At 43.5% G+C, this 19781-nt stretch overlaps 1 protein-coding gene across 3 annotated transcripts in view; it reads left to right on the forward strand.

Moving 5' to 3' along the window:
* SV2B (synaptic vesicle glycoprotein 2B) overlaps positions 1–19781 on the forward strand; it is a 114145-nt gene that overhangs the window by 62307 nt on the left and 32057 nt on the right. For all 3 annotated transcript variants that reach the window (XM_043524107.1, XM_007060365.4, XM_043524106.1), the window contains exon 2: positions 7220–8131. In XM_043524107.1, the coding sequence (XP_043380042.1) occupies positions 7591–8131 (541 nt within the window). In that variant the 5' untranslated portion in view covers positions 7220–7590. The remainder of the gene's footprint in view (positions 1–7219; positions 8132–19781) is intronic.

Consider the following 19781-nt stretch of genomic DNA (forward strand, 5'->3'; position numbering starts at 1 on the left):
CAGGGGTGGGGGCGGGGAAGGGGTGGTTGCTTTGCTGAAGGAGCTGTCCTTCAGGCAGAATGCTAAACTGAGCTACCATCTGCTTCTGGGGATTATGCTGGCTGCTAAAGATCCTATGACAATATTTCTGAGTCCTTCTACCTGCCCCTTAGCATCTCCCTCCCTGCATCCTGTTTGGGAAAGGAAGGGAAATGATCTGAATTTCTCCTTTCAGGTCTTGTCCCCCTCTCCAGAGTGTACACACACACACACACGCTTTTCAGTTCCTGTGCTCCCGGGACAGGGAAATATAGATTTCTCGTCTCTTCTTGTCCATTCTATTCTCAGCCATACTCTCCTGCATCTTTCTTCCCTGGCAATCTGCCAAGAGGGATTACCCCAAGACCTACCTTATTCCTTTAACCTATGGCTACATGATGAAGTGTGGAGGGAAGCATCTGATCTTTGGTGAATACGAGGCTAGAGAAAACAGGACAATCCCCAAAAAAGGTCCTACTACCATTTACTCTTATATCAATGTGACATATATAAGAACTTGTGGTAACATTTTAAGTTGCAGAGTACAAATTAGAAGGTACCTTGCTCACAGGATAAACAGGCAACATTTGGTCACAGACGAAGTAGCTCCTGGATGTGAAGTAATGTGGTGCAGAGTAAGTAGTATGTAGAGGAGGGGTCATTTCAGAGCAAATTATAGCGTGCAGAGGCGGGACTTAATGAAGGATACGTTTTGTGTAGAGTCAGGATAATTGCATTGTACCTAGTATTTGGTGGGGAGGTAACTGGAGTGTAAATACTGAATAGAATACATAGCGAATGTTATTGTGCAGTATGTTTAGAGGGTAAGTAGTGTGTAGAAGAGGGGTGTACGCTGGAATGCAGATTCACCAGCCAGCAGGGAGGCTGGAACAATTTTTAGAGTGGGGGTGCAGAGAACCATTGAACCAAACTGTAAACCCTGGATATAATAGAAACCACTTCAAGTCAGGGCATGTTGCAGCACCCCCCGCATCCCTAGTTCCAGCACCTATTGTCCCTCCCCAGCTGGCATAACATCCCAGGTATGGGGTCCCGAAGGCTCAATTTATTGTAAAACCCAGGTTCCAAAACAGGAGCAAATTAACTCAAGATACTGGTACTAACTCCAGCCTCCTACGGCTTTCCCAGCTCCCGCCAGCTGGGAGGGGAGAGAACACCCTTCCCATTTCACAACCCTTCCTGGCTACTATGGAGAGACACTCCCTCCCTGCGCTGGGACTTCTCTAACCCTGGCTCCCTCCTCTCTGCTGTTCCTGTCTGAAAGGCAGGACCCCTTCTCTCTCGTTTCCTGTAAGTCACATGCTTGCACCTACCTAGTCATGTATCCTGTGACTACAGCTGGCAGTTTTAAAGGGCTCAAGGCCGTTAACAGACACACTGGGATGCGTGCATGCACCTCAAGGCCCCAGTGTCCTGTTACAAGGAATAATTATAGAAGATCCCATTCTGGAATCCTTCCAATGAGTCATACAACTACTAAATGGGACTACTTGTGTGAGTAAATGCACCTCAGCTTGAGTAAGGGTTGCAGACTGTGGCCTAGAGTAAATTATGCTCTGCAGAAGTGGGAGTAAAAATAGGGTAAGTGGTGCAGAGAGTCTCAGAAATCGCATGGTAAGTGGGGTAGCTAAGAGGGGTAATTGTAGGGTAAGCAGCATTTAAACTTGTAGTACTGCTTAGATACTTGGGTGATGAGTACTATGGAAAAACTTAAGGTAGAGGGCTAGATATGTTAGCAAGTAGCAAGTGGTAATCGAAAGGTAAGTAGTACAGAGTGTACAGAGGTAGAGGGTAATTCCAGGGTAAGTATCATAGAATCATAGAATCATAGAATATCAGGGTTGGAAGGGACCTCAGGAGGTCATCTAGTCCAACCCTCTGCTCAAAGCAGGACCAATCCCCAACTAAATCATCCCAGCCAGGGCTTTGTCAAGCCTGACCTTAAAAACTTCTAAGGAAGGAGATTCCACCACCTCCCTAGGTAACCCATTCCAGTGCTTCACCACCCTCCTAGTGAAAAAGTTTTTCCTAATATCCAACCTAAACCTCCCCCACTGCAACTTGAGACCATTACTCCTCGTTCTGTCATCTGCAACCACTGAGAACAGTCTAGATCCATGTATCATGTAAGTACTGGAAAATTGCAGGGTAAGTTACTGGTGGACATATCCCAAGGAAAAGATAGAATTACCTGTAACTTTGCTTGGATTATGTGTTTGCTGCTGAGACATGAAAGACTCTCAGTGGCATAACTGAAGGGCTGCCCTGGTTAAACTGAGAGCAGTCGATAAATCACTGAAATGACAACTCCTCCTTCCCCCATGGAACAGTCTCACGGCTCAACATCTCCTCTGGGGCAGAGTGAAACAAGAAGCTGCTAACAGGACTCCTGACAGGCAGCTGCTTAGAATAGCTGGGGCTAGAGCCAGCACCCATTGAACCCAGCGGTGAATTTTGCTACTGGTGTAAATAGGAGTAGGATTGGGTCCTCAATGCACACTGACAATTTGGGAGTAGATTAAATATACGATGCCCCAGTATCTTCTCTGTCCTGACATTTGTGGAAACCAGTCACTGGTTATGAAAGTGCCTGACCAGTACCATGTGACAGAGGAAGGTTCAAAGGGAGAATACAGCCAGCTGCTGGCTGGATACACATTAAAGCAGAGTGAAGTTGTTAGCAGAGGCTGCAGTGTCAGAGAGACAGCAAGAGTGTGGGAGAGAGAGGACCACCTGCAGGCTGCAGGGAGAGAGATTTCCCTGCTCCCAGGAGGGTGTGCAAGCTGCAGGGAAAGAGCACAAGTTCCCTGCTCCGGAAGGGTGTGTGCTGCATTACTCCATGCCCCAGGAGAGGAGAGTGTGTGCTGGGTGTGGCTGCAATCTGGGGGAGTGAAGGCAAAGGCAGGGGCTACCGTATAGCTGTTGAGTAAAACAATGACCCATGTGCCACTGCCCATGCCGTCCAGATCAGGCTCTGTGCAGCCGACAGCCCTGCATTCTGCAGAATAAATATGAACTGAAAAGCTTTTTACCTGCCAGGACCTGAATTATATGGTTCACGTTCTCACTTCAACAGCTGATAATATCACTAGGAGCGGCATTAATTTCCTGCATGCCTGACAATGCCCTTGATGTAAGGGGTGCCATACGGTAGGGAACAATCCTGACCTGGCAGGGTGAGGGTCTGGGTGCTCCCCTGTCTCCTGTGATTCTGGGTGACACACAGAATCCTCAGCTCATGTTGTGGCATCTTAGGAAAGGAGGAAATGATTTCCAGCTTTTTTGTTGTCAAATGTATCTATTTGTAATGTTAAAGTCTTGGTATAAATTTTAATGGTATTCAGGCATCTTGGGCTTGTGTCTGATTTGGTATCTTAAAGTCTGTTGCTGATCTGGACTCTTGAAAAGTTCGTTAATTATTATTATTAATGATTATAATTTCATTTACAAAGAAAGCTTTACAGTTCGCCTTTACAACAATCAGCAGGAAGCAACGTCTTGTTTTCAGAAAAGTGGCAACTGAAACATTGCCCAGGTCACTTTCTTTGATTTGACAGGCTGAGACTTGAGGTCACTTTGAAACATAACCTGCCCACAAAGGCCCCTTGAACAATTCAACAGCAGGGGCTAATGTTCTTCCTGATTCTTTGTACCAGAACAGATTGTTCCCATTTAAAAACCCTTCCCCCTTCTTTTTAGAAGAAAATATTCTCCGTGGAGCTAAATTTTCACTACCTCAAAGAGAATAATATCCACCCTTGGAGTGAACCTTTGTGTAATGGAAAAGGTTATTTCATAAGCAAGATGGTTTTTTAAGACTCCAAAGGAGTCTGGGGATTTTTTTTAACCCACACTGGCAGCCCTTTAGCAATGAAACTCGAGATGTAAAGCCTGTGAAATGCCTCCGCTGGGCTGTCAGTATATTAACTTCTTTGCATATAAACACATCCAGAGTGGATGCAAATACTTCTCTTTACTGCAGCCTGCTCTCGAGTTGCTTGATCTTTCTGACCTGATTGGCTTGCCGCTCTTTTTGGCTTTTTTTTTCATTGATTGGTTTTTCACGGTCCTGGAAAATGCCCCGGCTGCCTTTTTAACCTAATGGAAGATGTATGGGGTGACTCAGCAAAAGGAAAGGAAATGTGCTTAATGCAGCGACAAATGTCATGGGAGCTAAAGCAAAGATAGAGGCTCTGACAGTGCCCACGGAGAGATACTGATACCCCCGCACCTTCCCCATAATGAGAAAGTGGCCTATGTATCTGCCATACATTTAATGAAACACATGCTGCAGGCTGCACACGGTTAGAAGGAGCAGAAAGACCGAGCTCAGCATCCTGGCCTATTTCATTTCAAAAGATTCTTATTTTCTATATTCCTTGCACTGCGAGTGGCCCCTATAAATGGCTGGATTGTGCCTGACTGGGAGGAGTACAGAGCTGGTTGCAGCTAAAGTAGCTCCCAGAAGAACTGTGCCATGGGGAGGATAGTGAAGCACGCTCATCCCCAGCATGGCTGGTGAAGAAGGTGTGCAGGGCCATGCTCACATCTCCTTCCCTCCTCCCTTTGGAGCAGCGTACACCTTTGAAGGTACTAGCAGGGAGCATTCTGTGCTCTTTGCCTCCCCCTGGGGTGGATGGGGTAGGCAGCTCCCCATCCCTCCCTCCTTCCCTTCTACCCCCACGCTAGCGCAATCCCCTAAACAGCACTGAATTCTAGAAATGAAGGATGCTTGCAAACTAGAAGGTCAAGTAGTGTATAACCCTGCTGGATGATCCACCGTGGCGTACTGTCCAGCACTAAACATGGGGACAAGCTTTTATCAGCACTTAATACAGAGCAGCTGGTTTGTTGCAAGACACAAGAGTCAAACCACTTGTTCATCAGTGACTGGCTGAAGTGAGATGATTCTTGTGTCAGCAGGGACCAGTGGGTATAACCGTACCTGTGCACTGGTGGAGACTCAGTTACAGGGGCCTTATTGGCACACCTACCATGCCACGAGGTTATTACCTGCTGCTGGGAAGGCTAGTGATGCCACTTATAGGGAAATCATAGATCAAAGTTAATGTAGATTTGAAGGGAGATCTTGATTGGCATACCACAAATATGGCAGTAGAAACAGTAGTAACTGTCTATATTGGGACCTGTCTCTTTCCGATTGTGTGAGCGTGACCAGCAAGCTGGTGCCTCCCACAGTTAGTAGGCTCGATAAGCAGATTTGAAGAGTGGCGCCCTAGATGAGCTAGAAACCAGATCTGTTACAGGACACCAGAGCAACAGGAGCAAAAGCTATTTTACTCTGCATGAAACTCCTGATTCGGGTGTAAACATAACACAGCAGGAATCACAGGGCTTTGCATAAACACATGGAACTGCTTGGAGGATCCCCATTTGTGCTCAAGGGAACTCTTTTCAACGTAGTATAGAAAGACCTTGCTCTACATGCAGACTCTGTTTTAATCCAAATGATATTTTCGATGCTACTTTGACCGTAATGCCTTTTCCTAGCGTGACATGAGTGGCCCCCTTCAGAGCATTTGACAATGTTGGCTTTACTGCATTTCCTATCAGAATTGTGTGTACGTAATTTCAGCTTTATGGCATTTGCGCAGAGCCCACATGATGAGAGTAATATTCTGAAGTGCAGAGTTTGCATTGTTATGTTGAATATCACCTTTGCATGCCATACAAATGTATGTGTGTGCATGTGTATACACACATACACAAATACAAAGTATGCATAAGTGTATATATACATATACACACACAAAATAATAGTGCTCACCCAGGTTACAGATTATATAGATACGTCAGTTGATGGTTCGTTTATATTTTATATATTTAGGTTTGTACCTGAAAGCTTAAAATGAAAACCAATCTTATACCACATCTGACCTATAGTAGCTCTTATAGCATGATTATACTGTATATTTATTTACTAACTGACGCCTTCTTTCAAAAACCTTGTTTTCAGCTCTTTGTAAGAATGGGAAAAGGCACAAGAGAGCCAACTGGCTGAAATCCACTTGAAAAATAATTGACTACAGGTGTCCAAAATCTGAGGTTGTTTTTAAAAGATTTGGCTTCACTCCATTTTCTCCAAAGAGGGTCGTGATTCCATATTAACTTCATTTGTTGCTGACTGAGAAAACTTCTCCTCCAGTGGCTGCTCGAAATGGAATAAGTGGGGCATGGGTGGGTGGGAGAAGAATTTCTCTCTGCATGCACTGCATCTGTCAGGTCTTTTTGTCCAGATGGGGATACATTTAAAAAAAATCCATATAATAAAATGACATCTGCTATCTGGCTTAAAAAGAAAAAGTGAAGCTCCCTTTTTCTTTCATTAAGATGATGATGAGTGCCTAAATATCATGAAGGCTGGGCTCCAAGTTGGCAGACAGACATTCCTCTGAAAAAGAAAAGGAGTACTTGTGGCACCTTAGAGACTAACAAATTTATTTGAGCATAAGCTTTCATGAGCTACAGCTCACTTCATCGGATGCATTCAGTGGAAAATACAGTGGGGAGATTTATATACATAGAGAACATGAAACAATGGGTGTTACCATACACACTGTAATGAGAGTGATCACTTAAGGTGAGCTATTACCAGCAGGAGAGCGGGAGGGGACGGGATGACGACTTTTTGTAGTGATAATCAAGGTGGGCCATTTCCAGCAGTTGACAAGAATGTCTGAGGAAAAGTCGGGGTGGGGTGGTGGAATAAACCAGGGGAAATAGTTTTACTTTGTGTAATGACCCATCCACTCCCACCCTCTATTCAAGCCTAAATTAATTGTATCCAGTTTGCAAATTAATTCCAATTCAGCAGTATCTCCTTGGGGTCCTCTAGTGACTTAAAGGCAAGGGAACTGATCAATCAGCACCACTCAACACCATGATGTCCTCTATGGAAACCAGTGCTGTGGCTTTCTAGGAATGACATACTATGATTCAAGACAGTGTCAACCACAAGTTGGGATATCACTAGGGTAATCATGGTCTCCAACCCATCTGATAGCCTTTATATGCCTCCCAATAACAGTCTCTGAATGTTCCATCTCCTTTTTGCACCCTCAGATAGAAAAGAATGAGTTAGGAATGTTGTCTATTTCACTCACTGCCTTTCTCCCCTCAATTCAATATTGTCTCATCGCTGTTTCTCTTTCTTTCTCAGGGCATGGCCTTCATCAGCACAATGGATCAGAAAAAAGAACAACCTACCAAGTCTTCCTAGCTCCTGGTTGTACAAAGTTGCTGATCCCTCACATATCTCCAGTCAACAGTCCCAACTACACCTTCCTTCCTACTGAAAGAAGCAAGTCAACAAAGTCTAGCTGAAACGTGAAACGTTACCAAAAGCCCTGTAAAAAACTCTCCCCTGAAAGTTGACAGTCATTCTCTTTGTGAGCTCAGTGCACTGCGCATCAGATTCCAGATCAGAGGGAAGTTATGTTTGTGTAGCTAGTAGCAGAGATTGCACAAATAAATAAACACGCGTATATATTCGAGATTATACACACCGCACTATACTGTGTGTAGAAGTATATGCTCAGAATGGATGATCGGTATAGAAACAACGCAAATCTGTATCAAGGGGCTAAGGACATCGCTAGAGAGGTGAACCAGGTGTCAGATGACTACCGGTATCAGGATGGCAACTATGAAAGGTATGCACCTTCAGATGGCTATCACCATGATGGGAATGAGCCAACCCAAGAAGAGGATGCCCAGAGCGATGCCACGGAAGGCCATGATGAGGATGATGAGGTCTATGAAGGAGAGTACCAGGGCATCCCTCACCCAGATGACATTAAGGGCAAACAGAAGAAGAAAGCCCCTGCCATGGCCGATGAGTTTAGAGACAAGGCTGAACTCATAGCCGAGCGGATGGAGGATGAGGAGCAGCTTGCCCACCAGTATGAGAACATCATCGAGGAGTGTGGCCACGGGCGCTTCCAGTGGACACTCTTCTTTGTTTTAGGCTTGGCACTAATGGCAGATGGGGTGGAGGTGTTTGTGGTTGGCTTTGTTCTGCCCAGTGCTGAGAAGGATATGTGCTTGTCCAGCTCAAACAAAGGGATGCTAGGTAAGTGAGACCGAACAGCCTTCCTTCAGACTTTATGCAGCTGGGATGGATCCAAGCATAGCTTATTCCATAGGGCAGGTTCGTTCAGGACCCTCCCCCTTGTCCCCATCCTGACTCACTCTCACGGGGCTGAGGATGGCTAGATGGAGCTGATTCCAGACCCTGTCCCTGCCCTTCCCTTTGCTGATGGGAGCAGGGCTGCTCAGGAGCAACATAACAGAATCACGCCCATCCCCAGACACTGAATGTGCTCACAGCTCCTGGTCTCACAGCCCAGGATAAACCAGGCACCTGAACTTGAATTCCCTCCCCTGCCAGGCAGCCTCGTCTGCAGTTTCCAGAGAGCAGGTTTATTTGTACAAAAATATTAGGCTTATGTAAAGGACAAACATGCACGGAGACATTCCCAATCCGAGCACCCAGGGAACCAGATTTCAACCCTTTTAGTAGCTCAACTTGAACGAGAAGCTCACAAAACAGTGTCATCCAGGTCTCAGGGAGCCTAATGTAGGTGAGTCAGTTCACCTATATATTAAACTGTGTTAAGTGGGTGAGCAGAACCGATGTCCCAGAGGATTGTTTCTGTGTATCTGCCTCCCTCCCACTTCATTTCCATCGCCAGGAGGATGAGCTTCCCTTAGACATATTCGTTTATGTATGGGAGTCTCCTATCTAATCAAATCTAATCTAATGCCCTTCACTGTGCTATCTGAGTGGTGTATAAATGAGGGGGAAAGAGAAACTTTCTGATCAGGCTTGAAGAGGAATGGATAGATGAGAACGAGAAGAGACATAGGAAGGCAGACAAGGGACACGGGGTTTCTCTGCAGGGAAGAGCACTTTTGGCTGGGACTTGCTGCAACATTTTTTGGCTGGAAAATTCAGTTTTTGACTAAATGTTATTTTTTGTGGAATTGTCTCCTTTCCTTGAGCACCTGGAAACCAAAAACCAAAAGAGTGTTGGGGTTTTGGCGTCAGAAGCTTTCAGCTGTTTTTATTCATAATAATGATTATTATTTGTGAGTCTGAATTTTTTCAGTTGTCCGGGTTCGGGTTTTTTGATGAACAGTCAGATTTTTCTGCAGAATTCTCCCCCATTTTCTGATCAGCTCAACTTTTGGGCCAAGATTGAGGAGATTGAGGGGTGCATCAGAAAGGAAGCTGCAGCTAGGCTAGCAGGAAGCTGTGCAGAGAGACACAGAAAGGTTCCTTCAGATTGCAGGTCTGCAGAGAAGACGTCTCTCACACTGACAGTGGCAGAGCATTCCGAAGGGTAACGAGGAGGCCAGTGCTAGATTAGGGTAGGGAAATAGAAAGAGTTTCATTTAAAAACCCTAGAGGACAGTCTAATCACAACTGAATGTCTCTGATTCCTTGCATCTTTCTTTCCTCTCCACTGCGAATACTTTCCCAGTGTGATGATAGCAGAAATTCTGCAAAGTCTCAGTGAGCTTTAGAGAGTTACCAGCTGGAGTCTGAAGTCAGCATTAGTATAAATTGGCGGCATTTGTAACAGTTTTGAGCTGTGTCTCTCTCTCTGTCACCACAGTGCTATTGAACAATGGAGCATCTAGTTGGTGCATTTCCTTTCCATCTGGTGATACAGGTTCAGGTTTTCACAGGTATCCCTTCCTCTGTGCCACCCCTTATGCCTGCAACTCCATCCCTATCACATTCTCCTTTTTAAAATCTCTCCTGAAAACCTCCTTTTCCCATGAAGCCTAGTCAACATTAATCAACCCTCAAACTGCATGGTTTGGAAGTAAGTCCAACGTTTGTCCAGTCGGCTCAGTATGAACCTGCATTGTATTGTGTGTCTCTTTGAATTGAAATCTCCTTGACTGATAGGATTCTGCATCCTCTGTGGTTGGTATGGTGCGAGTGGACTGAGAGGCCTATCTGAAATAACAACATGCTGATCTATAAGGGCTGGGTTCTGCACTCCTTACTCAGGTAAAATGCCCACCAAAATCAATGGGAATTTCATCTGCGTACAAAGTACAGGATAGAGCTCTATCTGGTTTAACACGCACAGAACTAGGAAACTTTATGCATCAACGCGCTTTTCATTTTCTCCACCCAGAGGCAGAGGTGGCTGCAGCTCAGTTCTATTCCTGGTGCATGTGTAGGTCTCATTTTCTTATCATGTACCTTCCCCCATGGCTCAGTGTTCCCCAGCTGCTGAACTTAGGCCTCCACATCAATTCGCAAGCTGTCACATTGTCTCCCCTGATGCTGCCTTTCTCACTAATGTTCTTTTCTTTGCCCAGACTCCATGTCTCTTTGCCCAAAGTCCAAATTAGCAGAGTAGCTGTGCAGTCATTTCCCTTTGGACACCGGATTCTCAGCTGAAGCTGTTTGCTAATGTGTACCGGGTCAAAAGTAGCCTATGGAGGATTCCTCCTAAATCTGGGGAATGAATTTAATGTCCCACACGAGATTAAAGAGTCGGCCTGTAACAACAATCAATTGGTTTCACTCCTGTCCTGTCCCCTTAGGCATTAAACAAAGGTTTATTTATTTTAACTGAGGTTGAAGTTGAGTGGAACAGTTTGGATAAAATAATTTTTTCCTGAAAACCTTAACCCAAATAAGGTATAGACTTCCCTAGGCCCCTAGGAGTCCAGGCTTATATGATAATGATACCCAGTCAGGCAACAATAAAGGAGGCTTAAAAGAGAAATGAAGCAACCATTGGAGTATCTGAACTGGGATGGTTGGGTAGTGTGTGCATCCATACTGGTGGTGGACAAATCTCTCAGGCTTGTAGCTTATATCCTGGCCTGTGATCCCAGCCAGTTTACCCCAACTGAAATTAACTTCAAAGCTTGAGCCAGATCCATCCCCCATTTGCCACTTTAGCAGTACAAAGGGAACAGACAGCTGCCCTTATAAGGATCTCTCTAGCTGGTGTAACTTAGCTCAGAGCCACTTTTCTCTCTCCTATCCAACCCCCAAGTCCTGCACTAATTGTGCATCAGCTGGACTTGGGGGCTGGGCATTTATTTATTTATTTCACTAGTTAATCTCCCCCCACCCTCTGAAAGCTTTTTCAATTATCTAGGGCCAAAATGTCAAAAGAGATCAGGGTCAGATTTTCAAAGGAGATCAGGATTCAGCAGCTCCCATTGGGATGCTTCTGACCAGATTTCCAGCATGTTGTGTGGTGAGAACCTTTGAACGACTGGCCATTTATTTTGTTGTCTAGATTGGAGCTGAGATCTTTTAAAAGTCTGACCCTAGAAATTTCTATCTTGGTGGAGCTCAGTTTAACATGCACCAGAGTCAGAAGGACTGATATATCCCCCCCAAAATATCTTTGAAGTGTTTCTGGCCCAACCAGAGGTAGAGAGTACCAGAAGTCTCACGAGGAAGCTTGTTCTTCCGTTTTTCCCAACCCAATACTTACCTTACTCAACGTTCACAGAGTGCAGAGGAGCTTTGGGTAAGCAAGCAAACTTTTTGCATGTTTATCCAATTACAGCTTATACACCAGGTCAGGTTCATCTGTCTGCAATTTTTAATGAAGGGGGATGGCATTTTCCTCCTAGTTCCTTCTCACTGGGAGTTCTCCTTAAGGTTAAAAGGGGCCTTTTTAGAACTTGGTTTTGCAGTTTTTCCACACCCCTTTCCTAGTTGTTTTGGGAGTCAGATTCTGGAGCTTGTATTCAGAACTTTGAAGAGCCAGATAGGGGAGGTGCAGAGGAAAGTGGACTACACCAATGGGGTATTTCCCTACTGCCACTGGTTGATGTGGGATAGGAAGAGATTCTCAAATTCAGTACATTTTTTTTAAATAAAAAAGGTTTGGCTAATATAGTCTCAACTGTCGGTGGTTTCCCTCCTGCAGCGGGCTTAATGCATGTAGGGGGAGTCGGCTTGGATTCTCGGGCTCTGAGATAAATTGACGTGAAAAGGGATTGTGCTAAGAATGGCTTAGCAAACACTTAGCCTGCAGAGATGTGCAGGAGTATGAATAATGAATACTCAATGACACAAATACCCTCTGGCTCAGGAGGGTTCTGTGCCCTTGGTGTAGGATTTCTCCTCTTCTGAGCACCCAGGAGGGCATGGCATGTTAGAGCAGGCAGGGCTGGAGCTTAGCACCTGAAGAGGAGAACTATAAAGGTGCTAATGATGGATACAAAAAAAATAAGCTTCCTCAGAACCTTTCTTGGCTCAACTTCGCTGGCCACACACCAACTACTCAAAAAAGGAGACAGAAGTCAAACCTATTCAGGAAGCCCAGAGCTTCTGACACATGCTCATTTCCTTCTGAGTATTCCAATTCTTTGATGTTCTAGGGGTTGTACTCTGGCAAATTAGTCTTGTTAACGCTCAGGGTTCAATGATACTTACAGACTGACTTGTCAGAATAATGGTAGCAATCAAAGAGCTCTTTTGGCTCAATCTGTGCCTAATGTGCAATGATAATCTGCAAGAGTGTGTCTGTGTGAAATGAGCAGAGGTTTTATTACAGTGGGCATGGCTTTCACTCAAATTACCATGGCCCCTGGGTCATTATATACGCATGAATTAATATCCCTTACCTTTTTTACATACCAATAGAATCAGCACAAGGGTTCATATTTATTCTTTGGTGACTGTTCTTGTCATATTTTTTGATAAGGAAACAAGATCAGGTCATTCCAGACAGAGCTAAGGTTGCTTCCAGGAAGCTGCTAATGTTTGCACATATGAAAGTGACTCTTGTTCTCTTGGTCATGGGTGGAGGAGAGTGGGCAAATGGAAAATTAATAGGAGAAATAATCAAACTATTTAAGAAAAGAAGAAAGACAAATTGCAAGAGCTAAAAGTGGTGCTGCCTAAAGGCCAAATTGGTGAACTTTGGCTTTTGCCGAAAGGATGTTTTGCCTTTAAATCCCAGTGTTTTGCATAGGTGCTGGACCTGGGGGTGCTGGGGGTGCTGCACGCCCTGGCTTGAAGTGGTTTCCGTTATATACAGAGTTTACAGTTTGGTTCAATGGCTGTCAGCACCCGCACTATAAAAATTGTTCCAGGACCCCTGGTGTTTTTCATATTTCTCCCATCAGAAAAAGTGGAAAATTTACCAAAATTACAGTCAGCTTGAGTAAAAACTGCAAACAAACAAATGCCCATAGAGTTTCTTGAAATGTGAGAAATCCATGTGACACCTCTGAAATTTCACAAAACATTTCAATTTTGTGCTGAAAATAAACAGTTCTACTTCAGATGCAAATTAACAGCTGTTTTAACCCCAGTTATTCCTCATGGTAAAGAACAAGTATTTGGGTTTTCCCTTGATGTGAAATGTTATTTCAAAGATGAGTGCTGGGGAAATTAAAAACCCACACCTACTGCAGTGAATATTTTAGCATACTGATGGCACTTATTTTTAAAATTTTGTGGGCTGAGAAGTTTGCTAATTTCTCACCAGGTTATTTCCACTTATTCATCAGACATTTCTGCTTTAGCTGAGTCTGATGCTGTAATAAATAAAATAAATAATAATAATAATAATTAATAAATACATAAATAAATGTATTAAATCCACTGCAACAGACGAGAAAATTCCTGCCTTGTGACTGGCTGAAAACAGTTCTGTGGTGAGTCAGTAAGTTTCTATTCACTTGAGAATAGGGTGACTGGATGTCCCTATTTTATAGGGACAGTCATTTTCTTATATAGGGGCCTATTACCCTCCACCCCGTCCCGATTTTTCACACTTGCCTGAGAAGTCACCCTACTTGGGGAGTGACTTGAGAAGTGACTTGAGAGGTCACCCTACTTGAGAAGTTTCTATTCATTTTGAGAATACTGGCATCTGGAGGAATATCAATCAATCAGATTATACCTTCAATGCATGCATATTGATTGGCGGTACAATGTGCATTCATTATTGCTATTACTAGCATCTCAGGGAGTTAATATTATCAGTTATTTACAGAGGGCAGTAAGTGTATAAATACTATAAAAGATGCATAATAGTATCTTTCACTTCCATAGTTAGCACCTTTCCTATGAGGAGCTCAAATAGTTTAAACTTTGCAAACCCCTAGTGAAGTAGGCTGATTGCCATCACTTTACAGAAGAGGAAACTGAGACAAGGAGAAATTGGGTGATTTGTACAAGGCTGCAAAAGAGTCCACATCAGTGCTGAGAATAGACTTCAGATCTTTTAGGTACAAAGCTGCCCTTTCTTTCTACAAATTAATAATAATTTCATAAAAAGAAAAGGAGTACTTGTGGCACCTTAGAGACCAACAACTTTATCTGAGCATAAGCTTTTGTGAGCTACAGCTCACTTCATTGCATCCGATGAAGTGAGCTGTAGCTCACGAAAGCTTATGCTCAAATAAATTTGTTAGTCTCTAAGGTGCCACAAGTACTCCTTTTCTTTTGCGAATACAGACTAACACGGCTGCTACTCTGAAACCTGTAATAATTTCATAGTAATAATTTAAATATAATACTATCTTATGGCTTTTTAGTCTAATCTCCTGTTTAGAATGTTGGAGCCACACTTAAAAATTCTGCTGGTAGTTAATGCAGGTAGATAGGAATTCAAGCCTAGCTGTGTGAGTTGCTTTAAAATGGATTATGTAACAGTACACTGGCCTTATCAGGGTTTATTATCCCTTTGAAACACATACTGGCCCAGCAGCTTTGTCTCTGTCATTATTTACCTGTTGTTTCAATGAATCCTAAATAACATCACGAGAAACTTCAGTATCTTCTTACCACTTACATTTTTTCTGGATAAACATATGTAAACCCAGGAATGGCTCCCTGATGGCTGGGGCCCTACCAAATTCGAAGTCCGTTTTGGCCAATTTCACAGTCATAGGATTTTAAAAATGGTAAATTTCATGATTTCAGCGATTTAAATCTGAAATTTCACAGTGCTGCAAACAACCATGTTAGATCACAGATGCTCTTAACCAAGCCAGAAAACTCTGTACTGCTGCGGTTAAGCTTGTTGTGTAGCTGGACACTTAGAATCAGTTTTTTGGTGCTGCTGTTCATGATTTTGACCCAAATCTGCTGCTCATGAATATTCTGTAATATTTTTCTTAAGATTTTCTGCAACACTTTTGCCTGGAAGTTCATTAGAATCAGCGGGCACGAAAGAGGCACAAACACAGCCAATATTCCAGTCAGTGTTGGCCAATATCTTCTTTGCAGTATTTGCACCTCTGGTGCTCTATCTAGCCATGAAGGTAGAGCTTGGTGCAGCTTTGTGCAGTGTGATGATTGTCTCCTCATTTGTAAACACAGCAGTAATTTTATCTGATGTGAGCCAAAACGAACAGCTTTTCAGTTAATGGCAAAGGATTAATTTGGCTTCCTCTGCTGAAGACTTCAGTTTAGCAGAGGGACTAGGTGTGAGGGAGAAAGGGGGGGCACCAGATGGTGCTATGAATTTTAAATTGATGGACAAGACCCGTGGGGGTACTTTGAAAGACACTGAGCGCAAACACCCACTCACTTTCTGTGCTGGTGGCACCCGGTGAAATATTCAGCGCGCATTTTCAATGCCACGCTGGAAGATTCTGTGGGTTCCTAAATCCACCTTTGCTTTGACTTTGCAGAATTCCTTCAGAATTCCCAGCAGCCATAGATCACTCACAGCTAGTTTATAATGTTCCCCCCTCTCACTTTGAATAGGAAAATCCCACTGTTATTATTTTAGGTGTGGTGACTCATTTTTTAACTGGTAGGGTAAGTCATTTTAAAAGGTAGGTGAGCTATCTCCGCTTCTGTTTATTCAACAAAGCAAATGCTATATGAACCAATGGGAATTTTCTTTCTGTATCATTTGATTGCCATTTGCCAGGGCAATGAGATCTATAGATAAAGCAGCAACTGTCCTACAAGCAAAAGCACATAGGAAATATCAGGAACCAAAAAGGCCACCTGAACCAACATACATGCCTTTTGTTTGGCTATTTTATTCACATCGTCCAGATGTTCAATGTACCCTGCTCCCTTCAACCCCCCACCCACAATCTTCTGCACGTCCAAATCTACTCAGTTCTTCCTGAGTTTCCCATTTATTCCCAGGTCCTTAGGACCATAGGTAAAATTTTCAAAAGCCCCTAATTGAGTGTAGAGCCTACATCCTGTTGACTTTCAATGAGACTTAGAAGCTAAAGTCCCGTTTTCAAAAGTGATTTTGGCACTTATGAACCTAAGTCACTTTGGCAATTCTGAAAATTTTACCTTATGTCTTTTGGTTTCTGAAACTAGGACAGTTTGTCTCTAACAACTTTGCTGAAATATTATAATAATAGTAATAATAATAAATTAATAAGCACGTAGCATAATATAGTATTATATCCAGCCTTTCTTATTCATAGATTCATAGAGTTTAAGGCCAGAAGGGACCATTGTGGTCATCTAGTCTGACCTCCTGCATAACACAGGTGACGGAATTTCAACGGAGGTCAAAATAATTTCTTAATTTGGAAACTTTGATGATGGCACCTCAAAGTTTTCCTCTTTTTCAATGGGAACAAGCCCAATGCCTTTACATTTTCTGCATAGCTACAGCTGGTTGAATTATTCATAACCAAGAGTTTATTCTTTGAATTTCACCTTTTTCTTTTGACAAATATTTTCTGAGCAGATTGCATTTTTCTCACATGTATTCATTATTTTATATTAGTCACAGAATAATGGCTGCAAATAATGATTGTTCTCTAAATTGCTTGACAGCTGTTACATTTAATACCCAACATCTGTGCTTCTTTGGTTAGTTTTCTTAGGTCACACAGTATACTTCTATCCCTGGCTGGATGACCATAACTTTTGGAATGAGGTTTCTGGTGTGGACTCTCATGTTTCCAAATTCAAAATTTGTTTCCAATGAATATCCTTTAATATTTTCATAACATTTGCTATTTCATTGGACATTCCTGACAGTAAATTTGCTCCCTAGAATATTCTATGAAGACAAAAAGCAGAAAGAACACAGCAGGAGGAACTTAGTTTCAAAATCTGATCAAACTATTTTGTCCAGTTCTGCTTATAATTTATATTTCCAAGACCTAATATCACTTGTTTCCTTTTGGAGATAATAGAATTGTTGCTGCGGGACCATGCTCACAATATTCCAGGAGGGATTTAACACACAATGGTCTTAGAAAGTAACCATATTACCTCTTTCATATCCCTTGTATCAGTATCTAATTTGCCTTTTTGGCTACAGTGATATATGCACTGGGTCCATGATTTCAATGATCAGTAATCCCCAAATCCCTTTTGTGCACAGTATTCTGGATGACAGTCTCACTAGGCTATTATTCTGCAGGTTGGTTTCCTCTGCCCAGACTAATTAATGACTGTACATTTGTTGAGCTGATCCTCATTTGCTCCGTCACCTAAGTAGCTGTGATTCCTTTCGATTCTGTCTGCTCTGATCCTGACTTGCTTTTCCTTCCGTTTTGTGTCTTTTACAAAACGGGTGATCTTCTTTCCATATCCTCATCCAAATCATGTACCCTTTCTGTAACTGGCCTCCTGCACAATGCCCCCAGAAGAAAAACGTGGAGCACATTTTGGAAAAGAATAGTAAATGATGAATATCATTCATTGTTGTAGGATGTCCATCCAGGAAAATTGCTGTTTGTAAATTTTCTTTCCTTTACTTGTTCTGGCACTTACCCGTGGAGTGTTTTAGTGCAGCTGCCCAAATGAAGGTTTTATGTTGTTGGCTGGGAGGTGTAGTCTTCACAAAAGGACCCCCCAACTGTCCATCATAATAAATCATTCCCTTGATTTCATTTCAGCTGTGGAGTGGGTTCTACTGTAACTGATCACCAGTGCCTCAGAAACCAGTGAAGTGGTTCGCCTCTGATAGCCACTGAAGTGATGGCTGCAGATCTTGGTTGTTTGAAGGTTTTAGGGGCTGGCTTGCCCATTGCCACTGCTTTACAAGACTCAATAAAAAAATGTCTGAAACTAAATAGAAGCCATTTCCACTGAGTTATGTTTCGCAACACTAATCAATAGCTTTAATGCATCTTACATAGAACTCATCTTAACAAATGCTGTATCACAGAGAAATAATCTTGAGGCCCACCTTTAGCTTGGGTTCCTGAGCTCACAATCTGAACTGTTCTTCATCTACAAGAGCAGCTCCAGGCTCTTTCTTGGACTGCTTCTTCCTGTGCAGTTGTTGCCCCTTTAACACACACGCACACACACACACCCACAGCCATAAAGCTGCCAGTATCAGTGACTTTAAACTCAGAGCACTACACTCTCTGCATCAGCTGTCTCCCTGACACCAGCAGTGCAATCAATTCAAATCCCATCATTGATGAGAAATAACACTATTGGCCAAATCCTGCTTCAGCCCCAAACCAAGCAAAAATACACATGTGAACAGATGTCTGTCCTTCTCCCCTTCCTGGAGCTGAGTACCTTCAGCTGGGTCGGAGCAACTGCTGTTGCCTAAATAGACATCTGTACACTGGAGTTTGGAAACCAGGATTTGGCACAAGGAGGCCTGACTACATGTCTCCCCCTCCCTTGCCTGCACAGTAGCCTCTCTACTCCCTTAGATGACATCCTGAGGCACTAGGGCGATGAGCCTCAGTTCTGCCCTTGGGGAGCAAAGGATGCCAATAAAGAGCGCACGCAAGATGCAGACATTGTTGCAGACTGACAAGTTTGCACCTGCAGTGTGTCTGTGGTCACCAGCTGTGGTGCACAAAGCACCGCAATATCTGCTTCTGCGTCACACAGACTAATACAGGATAAGCCGCTTTGTTAAATAAAATAAGGAAATGAGTGCATCGGGGCAAGATACTAGAGTCCTGGTGCTTTTGCAGAACCATGGATCTCCCTCGATATTATCACTCCTTTAACAAAGCCCTGAAGTCCACCAGGTCTCTTCTTTGCAGAAAGAGAGGAAGCAGCATTTGCTTCAGTCCAAATGGCTGACTTAGACATTTTATAACCGATGGGACTTCCATAAAGTATCCAGAGCATTGGAACAGTTGCTCATTCACTCTGAGCTGGGCGGCCACTGCTGGAAAACAAATACCCCCCAGGGCTGGGCACCTGGCTCCCACGCCCTTAGTCGGGGTATCCAGTTATAATAATAATAGATCACAGGCCACAAGAAAAGAGTCCTGGAGGTTAGAATGCAGCAACCACCTCCTGAGCAGATTCATTGTTGTTCTTGTTATTTTTAAGAAGCTTTGGATGAACAGCTGCCAACCTGAATTTTCTCTGCCGAAGACAATCAACCCTGCCTGATCATTCATTTTTAATCTGGGTGCAGGAACGTGGGTTTAGTGGTGCTGCATGAACATCCCTTATTCTGTTGGCTGGGCTTATTAGCAGGACAGGTGACTGTGACACACCAGCCATCCTGCCTGGGACGGGTTGCCACTTCCCTCTCCTAACTGGAATCAGAGCTGCTCCAGTTTGTGGAATCAGAGTGTCTCCCAGTGGCTAATGTAAAAGTCCTAACCCACATGGCAGCCCCTGGAGATTCACCTTCATTATGATTTTGGGTATTGTATGTATTGCTACGGTGTCTTCCAAATCTCTAATTTTAGTGAATGTGGCAGAGGCCCGTGTTTGTGGAGAGAGAGGCCCTGAGTTCCCATGCCATGTGCGTGCACTTTTTCTGGCTGCCATGCTGTCTGCATAT

This window comes from Chelonia mydas, chromosome 10 (assembly GCF_015237465.2).
Source record: "Chelonia mydas isolate rCheMyd1 chromosome 10, rCheMyd1.pri.v2, whole genome shotgun sequence".
In the NCBI taxonomy this organism is placed as follows: Eukaryota; Metazoa; Chordata; order Testudines; family Cheloniidae; genus Chelonia; species Chelonia mydas.